Here is a 19416-nt window from a genome sequence, read left to right as displayed (position 1 = left end):
GGATGTGGTTAGTGCAGTTAGTATAGCTGTGTTTAAAAAAGGATTGGATAAGTTCTTGGAGGAGAAGTCCATTACCTGCTATTAAGTTCACTTAGAGAATAGCCACTGCCATTAGCAGTGGTAACATGGAATAGACATAGTTTTTGGGTACTTGCCAGGTTCTTATGGCCTGGATTGGCCACTGTTGGAAACAGGATGCTGGGCTTGATGGACCCTTGGTCTGACCCAGTTTGGCATTTTCTTATGTTCTTATGTTCTTTATAGGGGCTGACCTAAACACTATACAGGCGAAAGCCTTTCTCCCCCAGGATCGTGCTTTCACCATAACATCTCTGGAGCATCAACTGCAGACTCGAGTATCTTCAACTGCTCGTCACTTCCTCATTCTGCTGGGTCACATGGCGTCCTCGGTGCATGTCACCCCGATGGCTTGCCTCACCATGAGAGTAATGCAGTGGACCTTAAAATGCCAGTGGATTCAAGCTTGTCAGCCAATGTCCAGCATTATCCAGGTTACCAAACAGCTCCGTCTGTCACTAGCCTGGTGGATGCACCAATCTCATTCAAGGCCTTCCATTTCAGGCTCCAGATCCTCAAATTACCTTAACAACAGACACATCCAACCTCAGGTGGGGTGCACATGTAGGCAACCTGCAGACTCAGGGAACCTGGTCTCCAGAGGAAGACAAACACCAGATAAATTTCCTGGAGCTACGGGAAATCAGATATGCCCTCAAGGCCTTTCAGGATTGCCTATCAAACAAAGCTATCCTGATTAAAACCGACAATCAGGTTGCGATATGGAACATCAACAAAAAAGGGGGAATGGGCTCCTACCTCCTGTGTCAGGAAGCTGCACAGATATGGGCATGGACCCTTTCTCGCTTGATGTCCCTCAAAGCAACCTACTTGCCGGAAGTGGACAATGTGTTGGCAGACAAGCTGAGTCGCACTTTCCATCCGCACGAGTGGTCTCTCAACCCTGTGGTAGCGGACACGATATTCCAACGTTTGGGGTACCCTCGCATAGACCTCTTTGTGTCGGTCCACAACCACAAAGTAGACAACTTCTGCTCTCTCATTCGCAGTCACCACTCACAACCAAGAGATGCCTTCGCCCTCTCCTGGGCCAGCGGTCTCCTTTATGCGTACCCTCCACTTCCTCTCATTTCAAAGACTCTCGTGAAGCTCTAGCAGGACAAAGGATTAATGATTCTGATAGCTCCCCACTGGCCATGCCAGGTGTGGTTTCCAATCCTTCAGGACCTATCAGTATGCCAACACATTCCTCTGGAGAAGGATCCCCTTCTAATCACGCAGACGAAGGGTATCTGCGACATCCCAACCTCCAAGCTCTGTCTCTGACAGCCTGGATGTTGAAAGGTTAATACTCCAACCTTTTAACCTTTCAAAGTCAGTATCCCGAGTCCTGGTGGCTTCATGAAAGCCTTCAACAAGAAGGTCTTATCGCTCTAAATGGAAGAGGTTTACGGTCTGGTGCACTTCCATGTCCATAGACCCCCTTCACTTGTTCCACTGTGAGGTTCCTAGACTATCTCTGGCACCTGTCAGAATTAGGCCTAAAAACTTCCTCTATCAGGGTACATGTTAGTGCAGTGTCTGTGTACCATAAGGGTATAGGTAATGTCTCCATTTCCATGCAACCCTTAGTATCACTTTCATTAGAGGCTTGCTGCATTTAAAACCTCCACTTCGCCCTCCTGCCCCTGCTTGGGACCTTAATGTGGTTTTGGGATGGCTCATGAAAACTCCGTTTGAGCCTCTCCACTCCTGTGATCTCCGCCTTCTCACCTGGAAGGTAGGTTTTCTTCTTGCGATCACGTCTGCTCGCAGAGTTAGTAAATTACAGGCATTAGTTACCTACGCACCTTACACTAAAATTCTGCATGACAGGGTAGTGTTCCACGCTCACCCTAAATTTTTGCCAAAGGTAGTGTCGGAATTTCATACTAACCAATCTATTATCCTACCTACCTTTTTTCCCAGGCCCCATTTGAACCCAGGAGAACAGGCTCTGCATTCCTTGGACTGCAAACATGCTCTAGCTATCTATCAGAGCATCAATGATCGTTGATGATTATAATGCTCTGATATCACCCGGCTGGGGTTACAACATAATTTATTTATTTATTTTACAATCAGGTTGCGATATGGCAAAATGGCGCCGGCAGTAGACAACACGATTCGACTGCAGGAGGTCGTTCCGGACCCCCGCTGGACTTTTGGCAAGTCTTGTGGGGGTCAGGAGGCCCCCCCAAGCTGGCCAAAAGTCCCTGGGGGTCCAGCGGGGATCCGGGAGCGATCTCCTGCCGCGAATCGTTTTTCCGTACGGAAAAACCAAAGGTAGCACCGGCGCCATTTCTACAAGCACCGGAGGTCCGAGAGTGGAAGATCACAGCGGGACCCTTCCTCTGGACCCCAGGTAATTTAAGGCATTTGGGGGGGGGTTCGGGAGGGTGGGGGATTTATTTTAAAGGGTCGGGGTGGGTTTTAGGGTTTTTTTAGTGTGCCGGTTTTCACGCCCTCCCCCCCACTGGACCCCAGGTAATTTAAGGCATTTTGGGGGGGGTTCGGGAGGGTGGGGGATTTATTTTAAAGGGTCGGGGTGGATTTTAGGGATGTTTTAGTATGCCGGTTTTCGATTTTCACGATTTGCACGATATTTTAAAAACCCAAACGGCGACGATCCGATTCCCTCCCCCTCCCAGCCAAAATCGATCGTTAAGACGATCGATCACACGATTCACATCTCTACTAGTAAGTGCTTTTGATTTTTCCATGTTGATAAGAATGTTGTCAGCGAGGGATAGGAGTAGAGTTTCTGTGCTAAACGACTTCCTAAAACCGTGTTGAGATGGGAAAAGTATATGCTGATCCTCAAGGTACTCAGATAGCTGTTTGTTTACCACTTTTTCCATGATTTTTGCAATCATTGGTAGGTTGGCAATTGGACGAAAGTTAGCTGGATCCGAAGGGGACAGATTTAGTTTTTTTAATATGGGTTTGAGAATAGCAAACTTTAGTTGTTCTGGAACTAGACCTTGGTCTAGAGAAAGGTTAATGATGTCCGAGATAGGTTTAGAGATGGAGTTTGGGATATTGAAGAGTAGATTGGTCGGAATTGGATCGATAGGGTGCATTGCTGGTTTCAGTTTTTTAATGATGTTTTCAATTTCCAATGTTGATGAGGGTTCAAAAGTTTCTAGTGCTGAGTTTAGTTGAGGAGGAGTGGTGGTGAAGGGAGGAGATGAAGTAGGTGGATAAGAGAGCCTGGCTGTAAGGTCTAAGATTTTTTCTTAAAGTAGATTGAAAGTTCAATTGCTTTGTTGAGTGCCACATCATCTGGGATGAGTGGAGCGGCTGGCTTGGTAAGGGAAGAGACATATGAGAATAGAAACATAGAAACATAGAAACATAGAAATGACGGCAGAAGAAGACCAAACGGCCCATCGAGTCTGCCCAGCAAGCTACGCACTTTATCCATTTTTTCCCCCTTTTTTTTCTCTCCCACCTGTTACTATTGGCTTCCAGTACCCTCCAGCCCTAATTCCCCTCCACCCCACCACCAATTTAGAGAGCAGCGCTGTATCTGCATTCAAGTGAACGTCCAGCTCAATTAGGGGTAGCAACCGCTGTAACAAGCAGGCCACACCCTTACCCCATACTCTTACCCACCCCTGTTTTTATTTTTTTATTTTTTTGAGATAGCAGCCCTCCATCCTTCCGCTCCATGAAGGTGGAACACCAACCACTGGCCACTGGCATCCCGCTCCGTGAATGCCTCTGTGGCTACTGCCGCTCCGTGGAGTGTTTGAATGCCTCTGTGGCTACTGTCGCTCCGTGCAGTGTTTGAATGCCTCCTCTTTATTCACGCCCTCTAGACTTGATGGATCCACAGTGTTTATCCCATGCCCTTTTGAAGTCGTTCACAGTTTTAGACTTCACCACTTCCTCCGGAAGGGCATTCCAGGCCCATCTAGTCTGCCCAGCAAGCTACGCACTTTATCCATTTTTTTCCCCTTTTTTTCTCTCCCACCTGTTACTATTGGCTTCCAGTACCCTCCAGCCCTAGTGCTTTAGTATCAAAGAAGAAGTGATGAATTTTTTTAGAGAAGAAATCCCTTTTTGTTTTAAGGATGGCCGTTCTGTTTGTAGCAAGTAGGGTTTTGTATGCCGCTTGTGTTGCTGAGGAAGGTGTTTTTCTCCAGATTTTTTCTTTCTTTCTGAGATTTTGTTTTAAAGCTTTTAGTTCAGGTGTGAACCAAGGTTTCCTATTAGGAAGAGGGTTGCGAAGTACTTTTGTGGAACTCGGACATGATTGTTCTGCGACCTTTGTGGAGATATTAATTGCTGTGTCTACATCTGAAAGATTAAGCTTGGGTAATTCTTTTTCAAGTTGCAGTTTGATGAGATCAGAAGAGCAAGGTTTTCTATAATGAATTATAGTTTTTGGGAAAGAGAGAGGAGGATGTTCATTCACTATGAGGTTAGAATTGATGAGTCTGTGATCCGACCAAGGGATCTGAGTAGTTGTTGGGTTAGAGGTAATGGAGATACCCTTGTTAATGAATATAAGGTCTAAGATATGGCCAGCTTTGTGAGTAGGACTGTTCACTATTTGTGTGAAACCTAGGTAATTGAGTGAAGAGAGTAAAGTTTCGCAGTTATGGGAACGGTGGGGGGCATCAACATGTAAGTTAAAATCACCTAAAATTATCGCCGGTTTAGCTGCATTTATGTGTTTGGTTAAGAGTTCAATGATAGGGGAGGGATTGGATTCTATGGTTCCAGGTGGAGCGTATATTAAGCAAATTTGAAGATGGGTAGAATGGAAAAAGGCAGCTTCTATGTTGTGGTAGGTGTTAGTGGTTTGAAGCGATAGTCCTAGGCCTTTTTTTGCTGCTATGAGTAGGCCTCCACCTCTTTTTTTGAGTCTAGGTATGGAGAATATGTCATAAAGATGGGTGGGATAATGATATGAAACTTTACTTCCCTCCATAAAAAAATTTATTTTGAGAAAATATTATCTTTCAACACAAAAAAAGAAGGATAACCCTCATCGGGGGATATAATTGATTAAAATCTTTGTTGTAAAACGATTTTTTCATATATTAAGAGGTGATATCTATTGCAATTTTGGGTGTCAGTTTTGATAAATCCCTCTAGAACACACAGTTCTGCTAAAATTTGTGGTATCAAATAAATTATGACACACTGATTTAACAGATATCGGAAGACATCATTCATGATATTCTGAAACCTGCAGGGGCATTGCATAGCCCGAAAAGCATTACTAAATACTCATAATGTCCATCTCAAGTGTCAAAAGCCATCTTCCATTCATCTTCGAGTCATATATGTACTAGATTGTAAGCTCCTCAAAGATCCACCTTGGTGAAAATTCAAACTCCTTGTAATCAACCCAATAATTCTGTGATGAGAGGTAAAGGATACTGGTCTCTTTGGGTTATAGCTTTTAGTCCACGATAGTCTATGCAGGGTCTAAGAGAACCGTCTTTCTTGGTGACAAAAAAGAACCCCGCTACTGTGGGGGAGGAAGAGTGTCTAATAAATCCTTGATCTAGATTCTCTATGATATATATAAATTCATGGCTGCCGTCTCAGGAGCTGATAAAGGGTACACCTGGCCATGGGGTGGTGTGATGCCTGGGAGCAAGTTACTTGCACAATCATATGGTAGTGAGAAGAATACATCAGAGTAATGTGTATATGGTAAAGGAAGGCCTGAGAGGGTTGTAGCTGCTACATAGGTTGACCGAAGTTGCACCTGGTCCAAACAAAAGTCCTGGCACCGAAGCCCCCACTTGACAAGTTCCAAGGATTCTCAATCAATTGCAGAGTATGATGTCATAACCAGGGCAGTCCTAGAACCACCTGCTGGATGGCTTTCTTGATTACAAGAAATGAAAGATCCTCTGTATGCAAGACTCCACTGTGAAATCGGAGAGGAATTATGGTGGAAGTGATGTTTCCCGGAAGAGGGTCTCCATGGATAGAAGAAACAATTATTTCGAGGAACCACTGGTATACCCAGGAGATGAACCAAATCCTCTGTAATAAAATTTCTCCCGGCGCTAGAGTCGATGAGGGCTTGCATGGAATGTGCTTTTCCCTTCAATTCCAAGGTGATGGGCAAGGTGAGTTGGGGAGCAGGTGTGGTGATACCCAGGAGCAACTCCCCAACATCTCCTAGGTTCTCCCATTTCCTGGCTTTTGAGGGCATCTTGCAAGAAGGTGACCAGCTCCACAACAATAAAAACATAAGCCCATATTCTGACGTCGGAGTTTCTCCTAGGTAGAGAGTTGGGTTCTGTCCAATTGCATCAGTTCCTCAACTCCGATGGCACTTGGAGGGCTAAGAGATGCCAAAACTGGCTCAACACAAGGGCGAGAAAAGGCCAGGGTGAGAAGTACAGGCCTCATTTCCCGAGAGCACTGTTGAAGGCGTTGATCGATTCATCCAGCTAGATTGATAAGTTCCTCCAGGAGTCAGATAAATCTCGAGCCACCAATTCATCTTTTATCCTAGATGACAATCCTTCCAAAAAAGATACATCAAAGGCTGCCCTCCCTCCAATTTAATTCTGTGGCCAATGTCCTGAATTCTATGGCATAATCCATGAGAGGGCGAGCTCCCTGGCAGAGATGTAGCAAATTGGACCCTGCAATGGTGTGTTGCCCTGGCTCGTAAAAGACTTGCTTGAAGGACTTTACAAACTCTTGTAAATTTTGGAGCAGAGGGTCTCCGTGCTCCCAAAGAGGCAAGGCCCAATCCAGAGCCTTCCCATCGAGGAGGAACAAGATGAAGGTAGTCTTTAGGTAGTCTGTAGAAAAATGTCCCAGCTGAAGGGCGAAGTGCATAAAGCCCTGAATTAGGAATCCTTGACACAGCGCTGGATCTCCTGTATATCATGGCGGTAGAGGCAGGTGAATGATGGGTGCAGCAGCAGCCATTGTAGATGTCTCAGGAGGAGCCATAGATGCCTGAGTTGCGGTGACATCCAGTCGAGCACTGAGGCAGTCCAAGGAGTTTGCCAGGAGTTCCAGACATTGTTGCTGCTGTTGTATTCTCTGTGCTAGCTCTGGTATGGCTTGAAGTCCAGAAAGGTCTGATGAGTCCATGGCCTCAGTTATCTGTTACTTACATGGACCCTTGGGCTGCAACAAGATGGCCAATGGAGATGCCCAAAAGGTTCTTGCCTTCAGTAGGCAGACACCCTTTCGAAGACCAAGGGCTTGGTACGAGGCCTGACAGACAGAGTCCAAATCAGGTCAGCAGTAAGCAAAGAAGGGTTCAAGTCCAAATATGAATCAGGGCCAGAGGCAGGCAGAGTCCAAGGCACGGTCCAAATTCTGACGGGCGGCAAGCAGAGAAGAATCCAAGGCACAATCCGAATCAGGGCAGGAGGCAGGCAGAGAAGAGTCCAAGGCACAGTCCAAACCCAGGGCAGGCGGCAAGCAAGTAGAATCCAGGCACAATCCAAATCAGGGCAAACAAGCAACCAGCAGTAAAACACATCAGACAGGAGACCTGTAGCTGAGGCACAGATAAAAGGTCGAACTACCCTTAAATAAGGGCAGCTTGAAGACGTCCTTCACCCGTGCCACAGAGAATTCCCACTTCGGGTCCTTTAAAGAAAAGGCTATAGCGAGTGCGTGCACCTGGGAGAATCCGCAGCAGCTTGTCCGCCACAGCTTGGTGAGGTTCGGCAGCCGGCCGTGTCTCTGAGATCCATGGAGGGTAACACTGACACTCTGTCAGTCCTCTGGGAACTCTGACCTCTGCTTTCCCCTCTTCCACTGCACTTGAAATCACAGAAAGGCCCAGAGTACAAAGAGGCCCGCTCCCCTTGACCTCCTGATAATTTGACCAGTGCTGGGTCTTGGGGGGAAAGAGGATAATGCCATCTCATCCCTCATCTCAGCCAGCAAATTGCCTTGAGTCATCCATGCATATGGTCTTAGTCTGTCATCATTTTTCAACATTTCTATAGGTAATAAGAATACAAATAAAATTATGCGTCTTTTAAAGGAACTACACTGGCTCCCAGTGTCATCTAGGTTTATGATCAAAATTCTTTCAGTTATATTTATTTTCTTGCAATGTGGAAGACCCAAATATTTTGCAGCTATATTAGTGCACTATGAACTTGTAAGGGCCTTCAGATCTACACATCAAGCATTACTTAAAACTCCAGGACCAGTTTTAATACATTCTATTTCAACTCAACACTGTGCTTTTAGTTGCTTTGTGTTAATGCTCTGGAATTCAAGACCAATAGAACTTTGAACAGAGAATAGTTATTTAGCAATTCAAAAAAGATTAAAACATGGTTGTTTGAGCACATTTATGAGCAGGTACGGTTTGATGGGTAGGCAGATCCATCTGAGAAGTGCTGTGGGGAGAAGGATTTTGCTTTCCTGTATGGTATACTATATTTGTTACGGTGTTTATCTTATTATATATGTTTTTATGTTTTATTGTTAGCTGCCATATGGCGAGCAATGAAAGATGATGAATTTAATTTACCCAAATAAATAAAATTGTGTTGCTCCACAAAAGCAACTTAAATTATATACCTAAGCTATACCAATGCTTTATACCACAGCTATACAGTGTTAATATTGCCTCCTGCTCCTTTCTGCTGATCATCTTTCTCTTAGATACTCTAAGACAGCTGCTTCTTGATTCTCTAATATCATTTTCAATTTGTCAAAGTGTTTTTCAGGACAAATTATAAATATCTTGATAAGGGTTCTCCCAAAGGGTTCTCCCTAAGCACATGATCTTAAATGTGTCAGCATTAGACTGTGTTTTACTGTTTCATACCCTATTCTTCTGCTGTATCTTGATCCCCTTGCATTTCAGTATCCACAGAATAATAGTGATGGTTAATAGTGCATGGAAGCTTTTTCTTGTTTCTAATAGTTTACCTTTACATTCTGGTAATGCTTGTGGGAACCATCCAAAATAATAGCATTGACGCAATTCTTCTCCTTTTAAATAGTAATTCTCATCACAAGAAAATTTCAGTACATGTCCATTTTCATATTCCTGCCTTCGAGGTGTAGAAAATCCATTTGGTATCTCATCATCAACAGGACATGTAATTGCTAAAGAAAAGAATGAGAAAAGGTAAATTATGTGACATACATTGAAATCAAGAACAATAAAACATAAAAGGTAACTCTAAATCTTTCTGCAACTACATAAATACCAAAATGAAATGCAAGGTAGAGATTGTCTCATTTAGGGATGGAAGGAATCATAATCAGAAATAATGCTGTATAGATACAGACACTTTGCTTCAGTCAAAAGGAAGCAACATGAAAAAGAGAAAGTAATGTCAAGGCTTCCTCAAGTCAGTAAAAGGAGATGGAATGCTTTAGATACTATTAATTCATTTGTTTTATTTCTTATTAGTCACTAGCCATTCCCAAAGCTCAGGGCATGATACAACAAAATCAATTACAAGCAATAGAAACATATTGGACTTGATATTCAGTGCCACTTAGCAAGATAAATTTGGATTTATCCAGCTAAATGATGGGGGTTGAATACTCGGCTGAGGAAGTTACCTTGAATCCCCTGGATCTGAGACCTTCACCAGCAGAACATTTCAACTTACCCAGTATGGAACTAGAATCTCCAGGGGATGAGGTCACTGCAGCTGTGTCAGAGGAAGTTGCCATGGGTTGAATGTTCCTAATGGCATTATCATCACTGGGGGATATAAGCTCCAGGAAGAGAGCCTGAAAGGTTTGCAAGCTACTAATTTCTTCGAATGGTGAGATTTTTACTTCAGTTTTTGCTAATTCAAGTCTGCAACCTTTCCTGTTATCATCTGTTTACGGTGGCTCTAAGACTGCAACTCTAATTCTGAAGCCAGCTGTTGTTACCTTGGACTTTATTTGGGATTTAGTGTCTAAGCTGGTCTCAGAATTTCAAGAATGTACAACAAAGGTAATATTGATGTCCTGCAGACTATGTTGCATTTGTCTGGTCATGGGATCATCCTGCGACCGGCCGCTCTTACCTCCAGCCCCCAGTCAAAGGGGGCCCACTGATGTCACAGCTGGGCCCTGGGTGAAGATGCAGCCAGCCACCATTCAGGCCCAATGCACCATGTTAGGAATGCTGCTCAGCTGAGAGGGGCATTCCTAGGTGCATTCACGGCTCAGGCATGTTTACAGGGCCTGCAGTGGGAAATTCACCGCGGCGCCCCTGGATGACATCACAAGACTTCCCCTATATAAAGCCTGCTCTGCCCTGCCTCAGACACCTCAGCAATAGGTCAAACTCCAAGGACCTATTGCCAATTACCTACTGCTGATTACCTCTTCGTTCCTGGTTCCGGTTCTTGCTCCTGTTCCAAAGCCTTGTCTTCGTGTTCCTGGTTGCTTCCTGTATCTTCAGAGTTCCTGTGTTCCTGTCTTGTGGTTCCTCGTCAATCTTCAGTGTCTTCCTGCTGTTCGGCCTCACCTTATTCCCCCTTGGATTGGTTTCTTGGCTTGATTTGGTTCAGAACCCTGGTTTGTCTTCATTTGGATTTCTGGATTGACTTCAGACTGCTTCTCGATGACTATTGACTTCTGCCTGCCTTGTGACCACTGCTTGCTCCTTGTCTTGTTGAACTCTGCCTGCCCCTGACCTCTGCTTGCTCTCATCTCTGCTGTCTTCTGCCTGTCTTGATCACCGCCTTGACTTACTTTGTTCTATTCCAACTGGCCTGCAATACTTTCTGCAATGGATTCATCTCTTCACAGGGGCCCACGTCTAAGTCCAGCCAGCCCCAGCATCCAAGGGCTCAACCTAAGGGGAACGAGGGCTGGTATTGGTGAAGTTCCTGTTGGGCCTCTGCTCCACCCAGTTCTGCCTGCTGACAGTGAGGACTTGCTGAGCACCTCCCTGTGGGTAGACGGAGGAGTTAGCAATCTGTTATGGATCTCCTCCTGGAGAGGGAGGAGTTAGCAATCTGATATCAATCTCCTGCTGCTAGGAGTAGCAATCTGTTAGAAATCTGCTCCTCAGGGGGGCAGAGTTAGAATATTTAATAAATCACCCCACCAGGGGGAGGAGTTGGCAATCTGTGGGTTATATATTGGTCTAAAATTAGCCAGGTCTGAAGTGTCTAGGTTCGGTTTCTTTAAGATAGGTTTGAGGATGGCTTGTTTCAGAGCAGAAGGGACCAGCCCTCGGGTGAGAGAACAGTTAATGATTTCTGATAGTGGTTTGGCAATGATGTCAAGAATGGAGAGGAGTAATTTTGTAGGGATAGAGTCCTCGGGGTGGATAGAAGGTTTCATTTTCTTTAGTAGTGTTGATATCTCAGAAATGGAGGTGGTTTCAAAGGAGTCTAGGGAGATGCATGAGTTTTTGTGAGTGGTATAGGAAGGAGGGGAGGGGGAATTTTGAGATGAGGTTGCTGATTTTGATATGGAAAAAGGTTGCCATTTCATTGCATTTGTTTTTTGCATCGATGTCTGTGAATGGGGGGAGGGCTGACTTTGTGAGGAGAGAGACATAGGCAAAGAGAGCTTTCACATCATATTGGTAGTTGTGAATTTTTTGAGAGTAGTAATCTTTTTTGGTTTGCAGAATTGAAGAGCCATGTCTGAGTATATCAAGGAGAACCTTGACTGGGGTTTCATTAGGCCCTCTGTGTCCTCCACTGGTATGGGGTTTATCTTTGTGTCCAAAAAGGATGGATCGTTATGCCCTTGTATAGATTACCAGGGCTGAATTTTATAAAAAAGAAAGACCGTTACTACCGCTCATTTCCAAGCTCTTTGACTACCTTCAGAGATGAAGCTTGATGAAGCTTGATCTCTTTGAGGCCTATAAAGATCTCCTTGAGGCCTATAAAGTAATTCACATTAAACAAGGCGACGAGTGGAAGACGGTGTTCAATATGCAGGACGGCAACTATAAATATCTGGCGATGCCCTTTGCCCTGTGTAATGCTCCCACAGTATTACAAAAAATGATGAATGAAATCTTTAGAGAACTCCTGTACATCTGTGTCATCGTGTACCTCGATGATATCCTCATCTTCTCAAAGGACCTCACATCCTACCGTCAGGACATTCACCAAGTCCTCCAGAGGCTATGGCAAATAAATTATATGCAAAGCTGGAGAAGTGTCTCTTCAAAAAGGAGAGTCTACCCTTCTTAGGTTACATCATTTCCAGTAGGGGCTTCCATATGGATATATATAAGGTCATGTGTATCCAGGACTGGTCGCAAACTTCTGGTCTCTGTGTTCTGCAAAGGTTTTTGAGATTTGCAAACTACTACCAGCACTTTATCCCAAGTATTCCCAGATTGCAGCTCCACTTTCAGCACTCAGCCAGGAAGGAGCCAATACCAAGGTTTGACCTCCTGAAGCGGTCACTGCTTTCCTAGAGTTGAAAAAGGGTTTCCTCCAGGATCTATGCCTCGATCATCCAGACACCACATGTCTCTTTATTCTGGAAGTCAATACCTCCTCCTTAGATGTAGGGGCCATTCTGAGCCAGAACTCTAGTACAAGGATTCTTCACCCCTACTCCTTCTTTTTGCAAAAGTTCTTCTCCACAGAGCAGAACTCTAGAATCGGAGACAGGGAGTTGCTAGCCATCAAACTGGCAATTGAGGAGTGTCAGCAATGGTTGGAGGGTGCGCAACACTGTATTACAATATTAACTGGCTACAAGAACTTAGAACATTTTCATCATGTACAATGGCTGAATGCACGCCAAGCCCGATGCTCCCTGTTCTTCACACGTTTTGACATTGAATTGAGGTACCAGCCTGCATCTAAGAACACTCGGGCAGACACCCTCTTCCAATCTTTTGAGGCAGAGGACACATGTGATCTCCCCAGACATATTATCAATCTGGATTGGATCCTCTTGGCCTCCTCTGTGACCATCCCTCCAGGGAAGATGGTCATTCCACGCTGATTCTGAGATAAAGTTTTGAAGTGTTCCCACGATTCCCATGTCACAGGTCACCCTGGATGGGCCCAGACTCTCACGCTGCATCAGTAGTATTACTGGTGGACCATATTCAGAGAGATACCAGGGCCAGGGCCTACATGGAATCTTGTCCTAAGAGCACCCAGCAAAAAATGTTGGTGGGATGATCTTGGGGGCTGTTACAGCTATTGCTGGCCCCCAGGGAACTCTGGACCCATGTGTCCACCAATTTCATGGTAGATCTTAAGAACATGCCTTCTGTCTAAGACATTATCGCAGGTACGGAGATCGTGAGTCATTGCAGATTGCAGATAGGAACCAGTACTCACTCCACGAGGGCCCATGTTCCTAAATACCTTCTCAACTCTCTTCTATATCAGAAGCTATCGCATACCTATATCTTGGGAATTACTATTATAGATTGCAGATAGGAACCGGTATTCGCTCCATGAGGGCCTATGTTCCTAAAACTCTCCAAAGACTCTCTTCTATTCCAGAAGCCATCTCATACACAGATATTGTGAATTCTCATTCCAGACTGCATATAGGAACCAGTACTCGCTTACGGCTCCTGTTCCTGAATTAACTGAAGACTCTCTGTTGCATAGAAGCCATTACAGATATCTACAATTGGGAGTGTATCATCTACTACTGGTTATGTATCCAGCATATCCTGTCTACTCACTACCTATAGTCTCTCTCTACAGCTCAGCAACCCATAGACTGCAATTCCACTATCTGAGGGACTTCAGCCCTGCCGGGCATATTAGCTCACTACTGCCACCTCTGGTGGTTCTACTTCCTGTCTAATAAAGAACTATCTGTGTTTGTCTCCATAATCCAGCCTAGCCGGTGGTCCCTCTCAGGATATCCTACTGGAGGTGTCATCTGCCATCGGCCCAGGGATTCACCAATTTGCATTAAGTGTTCATTCCTTACACTACTAGAGCGGTATTATACAGACTGCCACTCTGTGGGAAGCCAACCCACCACAGATCATTAACTCTGCCTACGGAGTATTACAATTGTTAGCTCTTCCCCTTGGCAGGGAGATCCATAACAGATTGCTAACTCCCTGGTGGACTTATAACAGATTGCCTACTCCTCCCCCTGGCAGGGTGATTTATTAAAGATTCTAACTCTGCCCCCCTGAGGAGCAGATTTCTAACAGATTGCTTCTCCTAGCAGCAGGAGATTGATAACAGATTGCTAACTCCTCCCTCTCCAGGAGGAGATCCATAACAGATTGCTAACTCCTCCTTCTACAGGAGGAGATCAATAACATTCCCTTTGCCAGAAGTTTAATATCACATTGGACTATATCACTGCCTACCATCCACAAGCCAACGGACAGTCAGAATGGACTAACTGGACACTGAAAGGCTTGGAGGCCTGAACAAATGATCACAGGATAACTGGGACCTTCCTCCCATAGGCAAATTTCTCCCATAACTCCCATTTTAGCTCTGCCACAGGATCATCACTATTCCAAATTGTGTATGGGAGACAGCCTTCTCCTCTATTACTGGTCCCATTGACCATTCCTTCCCCCCAGCTCAACTAACCAATCAGGAGCTCCAAGAACTTTGGATTTGTATGGCAGAGATGCTCTGGAAAGTGATTCAAAGAGCCAAGAAGGCAACAGATGCTCACCAGTGGTTGGCACCACAAGATAAACCTGAGGACAAGGTTTGGCTAAGTTTCTGCCATATCCATCCCAGGATGCCCTCCATGAGGCTCGCTGCCTGCTTCAATGAGCCCTTCCCTGCTTCCCATCAAGTGAGGCCTATTACCTATCAAATATGCCTACCTGCCTCCTTCGGAGTCCATAATGTCTTTCATGTCTTCCTCCTCAAGCCCCTACTACTCACTACTTCCTGAAAGGTGCCAAGACCCCAGGAGGAGTCCACCAAAAAGAACATGTCTACCAAGTAAAGATGATATTGGATGTTCGACATCAGAACAAGAAGTGGGAGAAGAGAATACATGGGAGCTTGCCTTGAACATCCTGGACAAGAGTATCCTAAGAACATTCCATGCTTTGCACCCCAAGAAACCCAAGTCCCTTGGAGGGGGTTTAGAGGAGGCAGCAAAACACTGCACAGAGCGGCAGTAGCCACAGAGGCATTCATGGAGCGGGATGCCAGTGGTTGGTGTTCCACCTTCACGGAGCGGAAGGATGGAGTGCTGCCATCTCCAAAAAAAAAATAAATAAAAAAACAGCGGTGGGAAAGAGTATGGGGCAGGGGTGTGGCCTGCTTGTTGCAGCGGTTGTTACCCCTAATTGAGCTGGATGTTCACTTGGATGCAGATCCGGCGCTGCTCTCTACATTGGTGGTGGGGTGGAGGGGAATTAGGGCTGGAGGGTACTGGAAGCCAATAGTAACAGGTGGGAGAGAGAAAAAGGAAAAAAAAAAAAGGATAAAGTGCATAGCTTGCTGGGCAGACTGGATGGGCCGTTTGGTCTTCTTCTGCTGTCATTTCTATGTTTCTATTGTTGCGTTTGGCCTGTTGCAGGTCCATCTCATGACCGGCCATTCTTGCTTCTAGTCCTGGGTCAAAAGAGGCCTACCAATGCCCCGGATGGGCTCCAGGTGAAGATGCAGCTAGCCACCGTGCAGGCCCAATGTGCCATGCTAGAAACACCGCTCAGATGAGCAGGGCATCCCTAGGCGTGCACGCATGTGGTTCAGACACATTTACAGGGCCCGTGGTGGGAAATCCACCACGGTGCCCCTCGATGACATAACAGGCCTTCCCCTCTATAAGGCCTGCTCTTCCCTGCCTCAGACACCTCAGCAATAGGTTGAATTCCTCAGAGTAGGTGATTGCCTCTTCGTTCCTGGTTCCGTTTCCTTTTCCTGTTCCATTGCCTTATCTTCATGTTACTCTTTCTTTCCTGTATCTTCAGAGTTCCTGCATTCTTGCCTTGAGGTTCCCCTTGTCCATCTTCACTGTCTTCCTGCTGTTCAGCCTCACCTTATTCCCCATGAATTGACTTCTCAGCTTGACCTTGGTTGGGAATCCTGGGTTGTCTTCATTTGGATTCCTGGCTTGATTTCGGACAGTTCCTCGATGACGTTTGACTTCTGCCTGCCTTGTGACACTGCTTGTTCTTTGTCTTGTTGAACTCCTCCTGCCCCTGACCTCTGCCTGCATTCATGTGTACTGTCTGCAGCCTGTCCCAACCACTGCTTGGACTGACTTTTCTCTATTCCTGCTGCCCAACAATACCTTCTGCAATTAATTCATCTCTTCACAGAGGCCTGTGCCTATGTCCAGCTGGAGCTGTTATTGGTGAAGTTCCTGTTGAGCCTCTGGTCCAGCCAGTTCTGCCTGCCAATAGTGAGGATCTGCAGGGCCCCTCCCTGTGGGTAGCAACAAACTCACCTTAGTCCAAGGGTCTACTTCTGCAACAGACTAGACTCCCTGACTTGTATTATTGATGTCTTCTAGACTAGACTCCTTGACTCAGGAGCATAAAAATCTATTGTCTTCACATACTGGAAGGATTTTAACATTGGAAGAAGATATCAAAAATGTTCAGACTGTTAATGCCACGATGACCAAAGAATTGGGCGTTCTTGTAAGGAAAATGGAATTTATCGAGAACTGTTTAAGACATCTAAACTTGTGATTTTTAAATTTTCCTAAAGTTATAGGGGAGTTGCCAAGAGTTACTTTGCATAAATATTTAACTGAAATATTGCATATTTCTCCTAGAAATATTCCTTCATTTAATAGAATGTATTTACTTGGTCTTAGATAATGTGCAACCTCCTTCAGAGTTAGAACATTTATCTGCTTTTCTTAGAAACTACTACTTTAGAGATATCTGAAAGGGTGATGTTTTTAGTTTTATTTGTTTATGAGCAAGACATCAGTTTTGTAATGTGTAGTTACTTTCAGAATTCGAATGCTAGTTTTATGGTTCGGGCTGTACAGATCTTTCCAGATCTTGCCAAGATTACACAGGAAAGGATGAAGGAATTCCTAGCTTTCCATTAGGAAGTCCAATCTTTAGGTGTAAGATACCCATGTATTTGTATAGTTAGGCTTAAATCTGATTGTTTCATTTTCTTTTCTCATGAACAGTTGAGAGTTTTTATAGACTCTGAGAAATTGTTGCATTTCCTAGTAAGTTTCGCAGGAGGCTTTGCACATGCTAAAGCTTTTTTCTTTTTGATTTGTTTTCTCTGTATGCTCTCCTCAAAGTTTTCTTCCTCCCCAAAAACTTTATTGGTGGCAGCCACCTAAGTGGCTTGTCTTTGTTTAGTAATTACTTTATGTTTCTGTTCAAAATTTATATCACGTTGTCTGAATACTTTAAAACTAAAAAAAAAATAAAAAATAGAATGTTAGCAATGATCTGAAAAGAGAATGAAGCAGAAATGTCATATTGCCTCTGCACTGAGCCATTTTGAGACCAGACCATGAGCATTGTGTGCAGTACTGGTCATTCCATTTTAGACACCTAGCAGAACTAGAAAACATATAGAGGAGGGCAACACAAATGAAACATGGATGGATCAGCTCCCATTTGAAGACAGGCTACAAAGCTCAGGGCTCTTTGGCTTGGAAAAGAGATGACCAACAGAAATTTGCAAAATCATGAGTGGGGTGGAACAGGTGAATAAAGAATGGTTGTCTACTCTTTCTTATAATACTAAAATAAGGGGATGCTCCATGAAAGTAACAATCAACATATTTAAAATAAATCAAATAAAGTCTTTTTTTTTTTTTTTTACTTGGTGCACAATCAAGCTGTGGAATCATTGCCAGATAACATGGCTAAGGTAAGTAGCTAAGTTTAAAAGATATTTAACAACATTATTAGATTTGTAGAACTATCCCTGGAAGAGAGTATCAAAAAGAAATAAACTCTTTGGAAACTGCTGGGTATTTGTGATCTGAACTGGTCAGTGTTGGAGACAGGATGCTGGGCTTGATGGGCAATGGACTGACCCAGATTGGCACTTATTTTCTTTATAGTACATGCAGAATACTGGTGCATGAAGAACAATTTTTAATGTGAATTTTGCTCTTTCATAGTCCATTACTATGTTTATAGGTTATATATTTTAGGTTTGTTTTCTTCATGCAAAGCCACATACCAACACACTCGGGATTCTTTGTCCACCCTCTTTCGGTACACTCTGTTCTCTCTATTATTGCCCTTTCTGGACTCATGTAACCATCATCACATTCACATTGTAATATGTCTCCAGCCACGAACACAGCTTTATCTGGGTAGCAGCGACCGTGTTGCAAGGAAGGCTTTGAGCAGGTTTCTGTAGAAAAGAGACATATTAGTGACATTTTTATGTTCATCCAGTGATTGATTAGTAACATATACCATAACAGATCCTTCTCTGACAAATATGATTGTAAATGATACATGATTGATAAAATACATATCCCAAACTATACATATTTATTTTAAAAGGATCTGATTTCAGCATTTTATGTGATTAGGGACCAGATTTATCAAGGGCTTTCCCCACACATGCAGATGGAAAAAGAAATTCTTGATAAATCAGAATCTAATGTGTATATTTGAAAAGGAACCTTATCTGTCAAACAAGGCTAGGTTTTCAATGTTCAGATTTTCAAGAACATTTAACAACAATAATACATAATAAATAAAATACAACAACCAACAAGAAAACAAATAGGGTCTAAATAGAGTTGCTATTAGAGATCAGAATTCATTCCAAGCCTATGATGGGTAATCAAGTGGCAGCATTACTTCTTCAATGATCTTTTTTTTATTTATGCTCTATCCATTGGTTGAAACCATTCTTGAAACTGCATGACTTATGAATGGTGGTTCATGTACTAATTTCATTTAGAATCAACTACTGTAATGTGTTATTTCAAGATTTTCCCCTCAGTGGACTAAAATGTTTAAAATTATATCCAAATTTAGAGGTAGATCTTCAAAACTTACGTGATCATGTACTTTTCTTCGCACCACCGGCACGAACAAAAGTACACCAGATTTTATAAGATACACGCGTAGCTGCGCGTATCTTATAAAATCCGGGGTCGGCGCGCGCAAGGCTGCCCAAAATCAGCAGCCTGTGCGCGCCGAGCCACGCAGCCTGCCACCGTTCCCTCCGAGGCCGCTCCGATTTCGAAGCGGCCTTGGAGGGAACTTTCCTTCGCCCTCCCCCCACCTTCCCCTCCCTTCCCCTACCTAACCCACCCCCCGGGCCCTATCTAAACCCCCCCCCTTACCTTTGTCGGCAAAGTTACTTTGCGCGCGCCGACCGGCTGCCCCGCTCTGTGTTCCGGTCCCGGGGGCTGTTCCGGAGGCCGCAGCCATGCTCCCGGAACGCCCCCGGGCCGAAACCACGCCACGTCGCCGCCCCCGAAACGCCACGTCATTTCGGCACGCCCCCCGACACGCCC

The 19416-nt window shown here is 44.5% G+C and overlaps 1 protein-coding gene across 2 annotated transcripts in view; it reads right to left on the bottom strand.

The window, feature by feature from the left end:
* Positions 1–19416, bottom strand: part of CFH (complement factor H) — a 633102-nt gene that overhangs the window by 308522 nt on the left and 305164 nt on the right. For both annotated transcript variants that reach the window (XM_029617534.1, XM_029617535.1), the window contains exons 10-11: positions 18117–18293; positions 8977–9156 (exon numbers count right to left, since the gene is read on the bottom strand). In XM_029617534.1, coding sequence (XP_029473394.1) covers positions 8977–9156; positions 18117–18293 — 357 coding nt within the window. The remainder of the gene's footprint in view (positions 1–8976; positions 9157–18116; positions 18294–19416) is intronic.

Source organism: Rhinatrema bivittatum, chromosome 10 (assembly GCF_901001135.1).
Source record: "Rhinatrema bivittatum chromosome 10, aRhiBiv1.1, whole genome shotgun sequence".
NCBI classification, from domain to species: domain Eukaryota; kingdom Metazoa; phylum Chordata; class Amphibia; order Gymnophiona; family Rhinatrematidae; genus Rhinatrema; species Rhinatrema bivittatum.
This window is presented reverse-complemented; position numbering and strand designations above follow the sequence as displayed.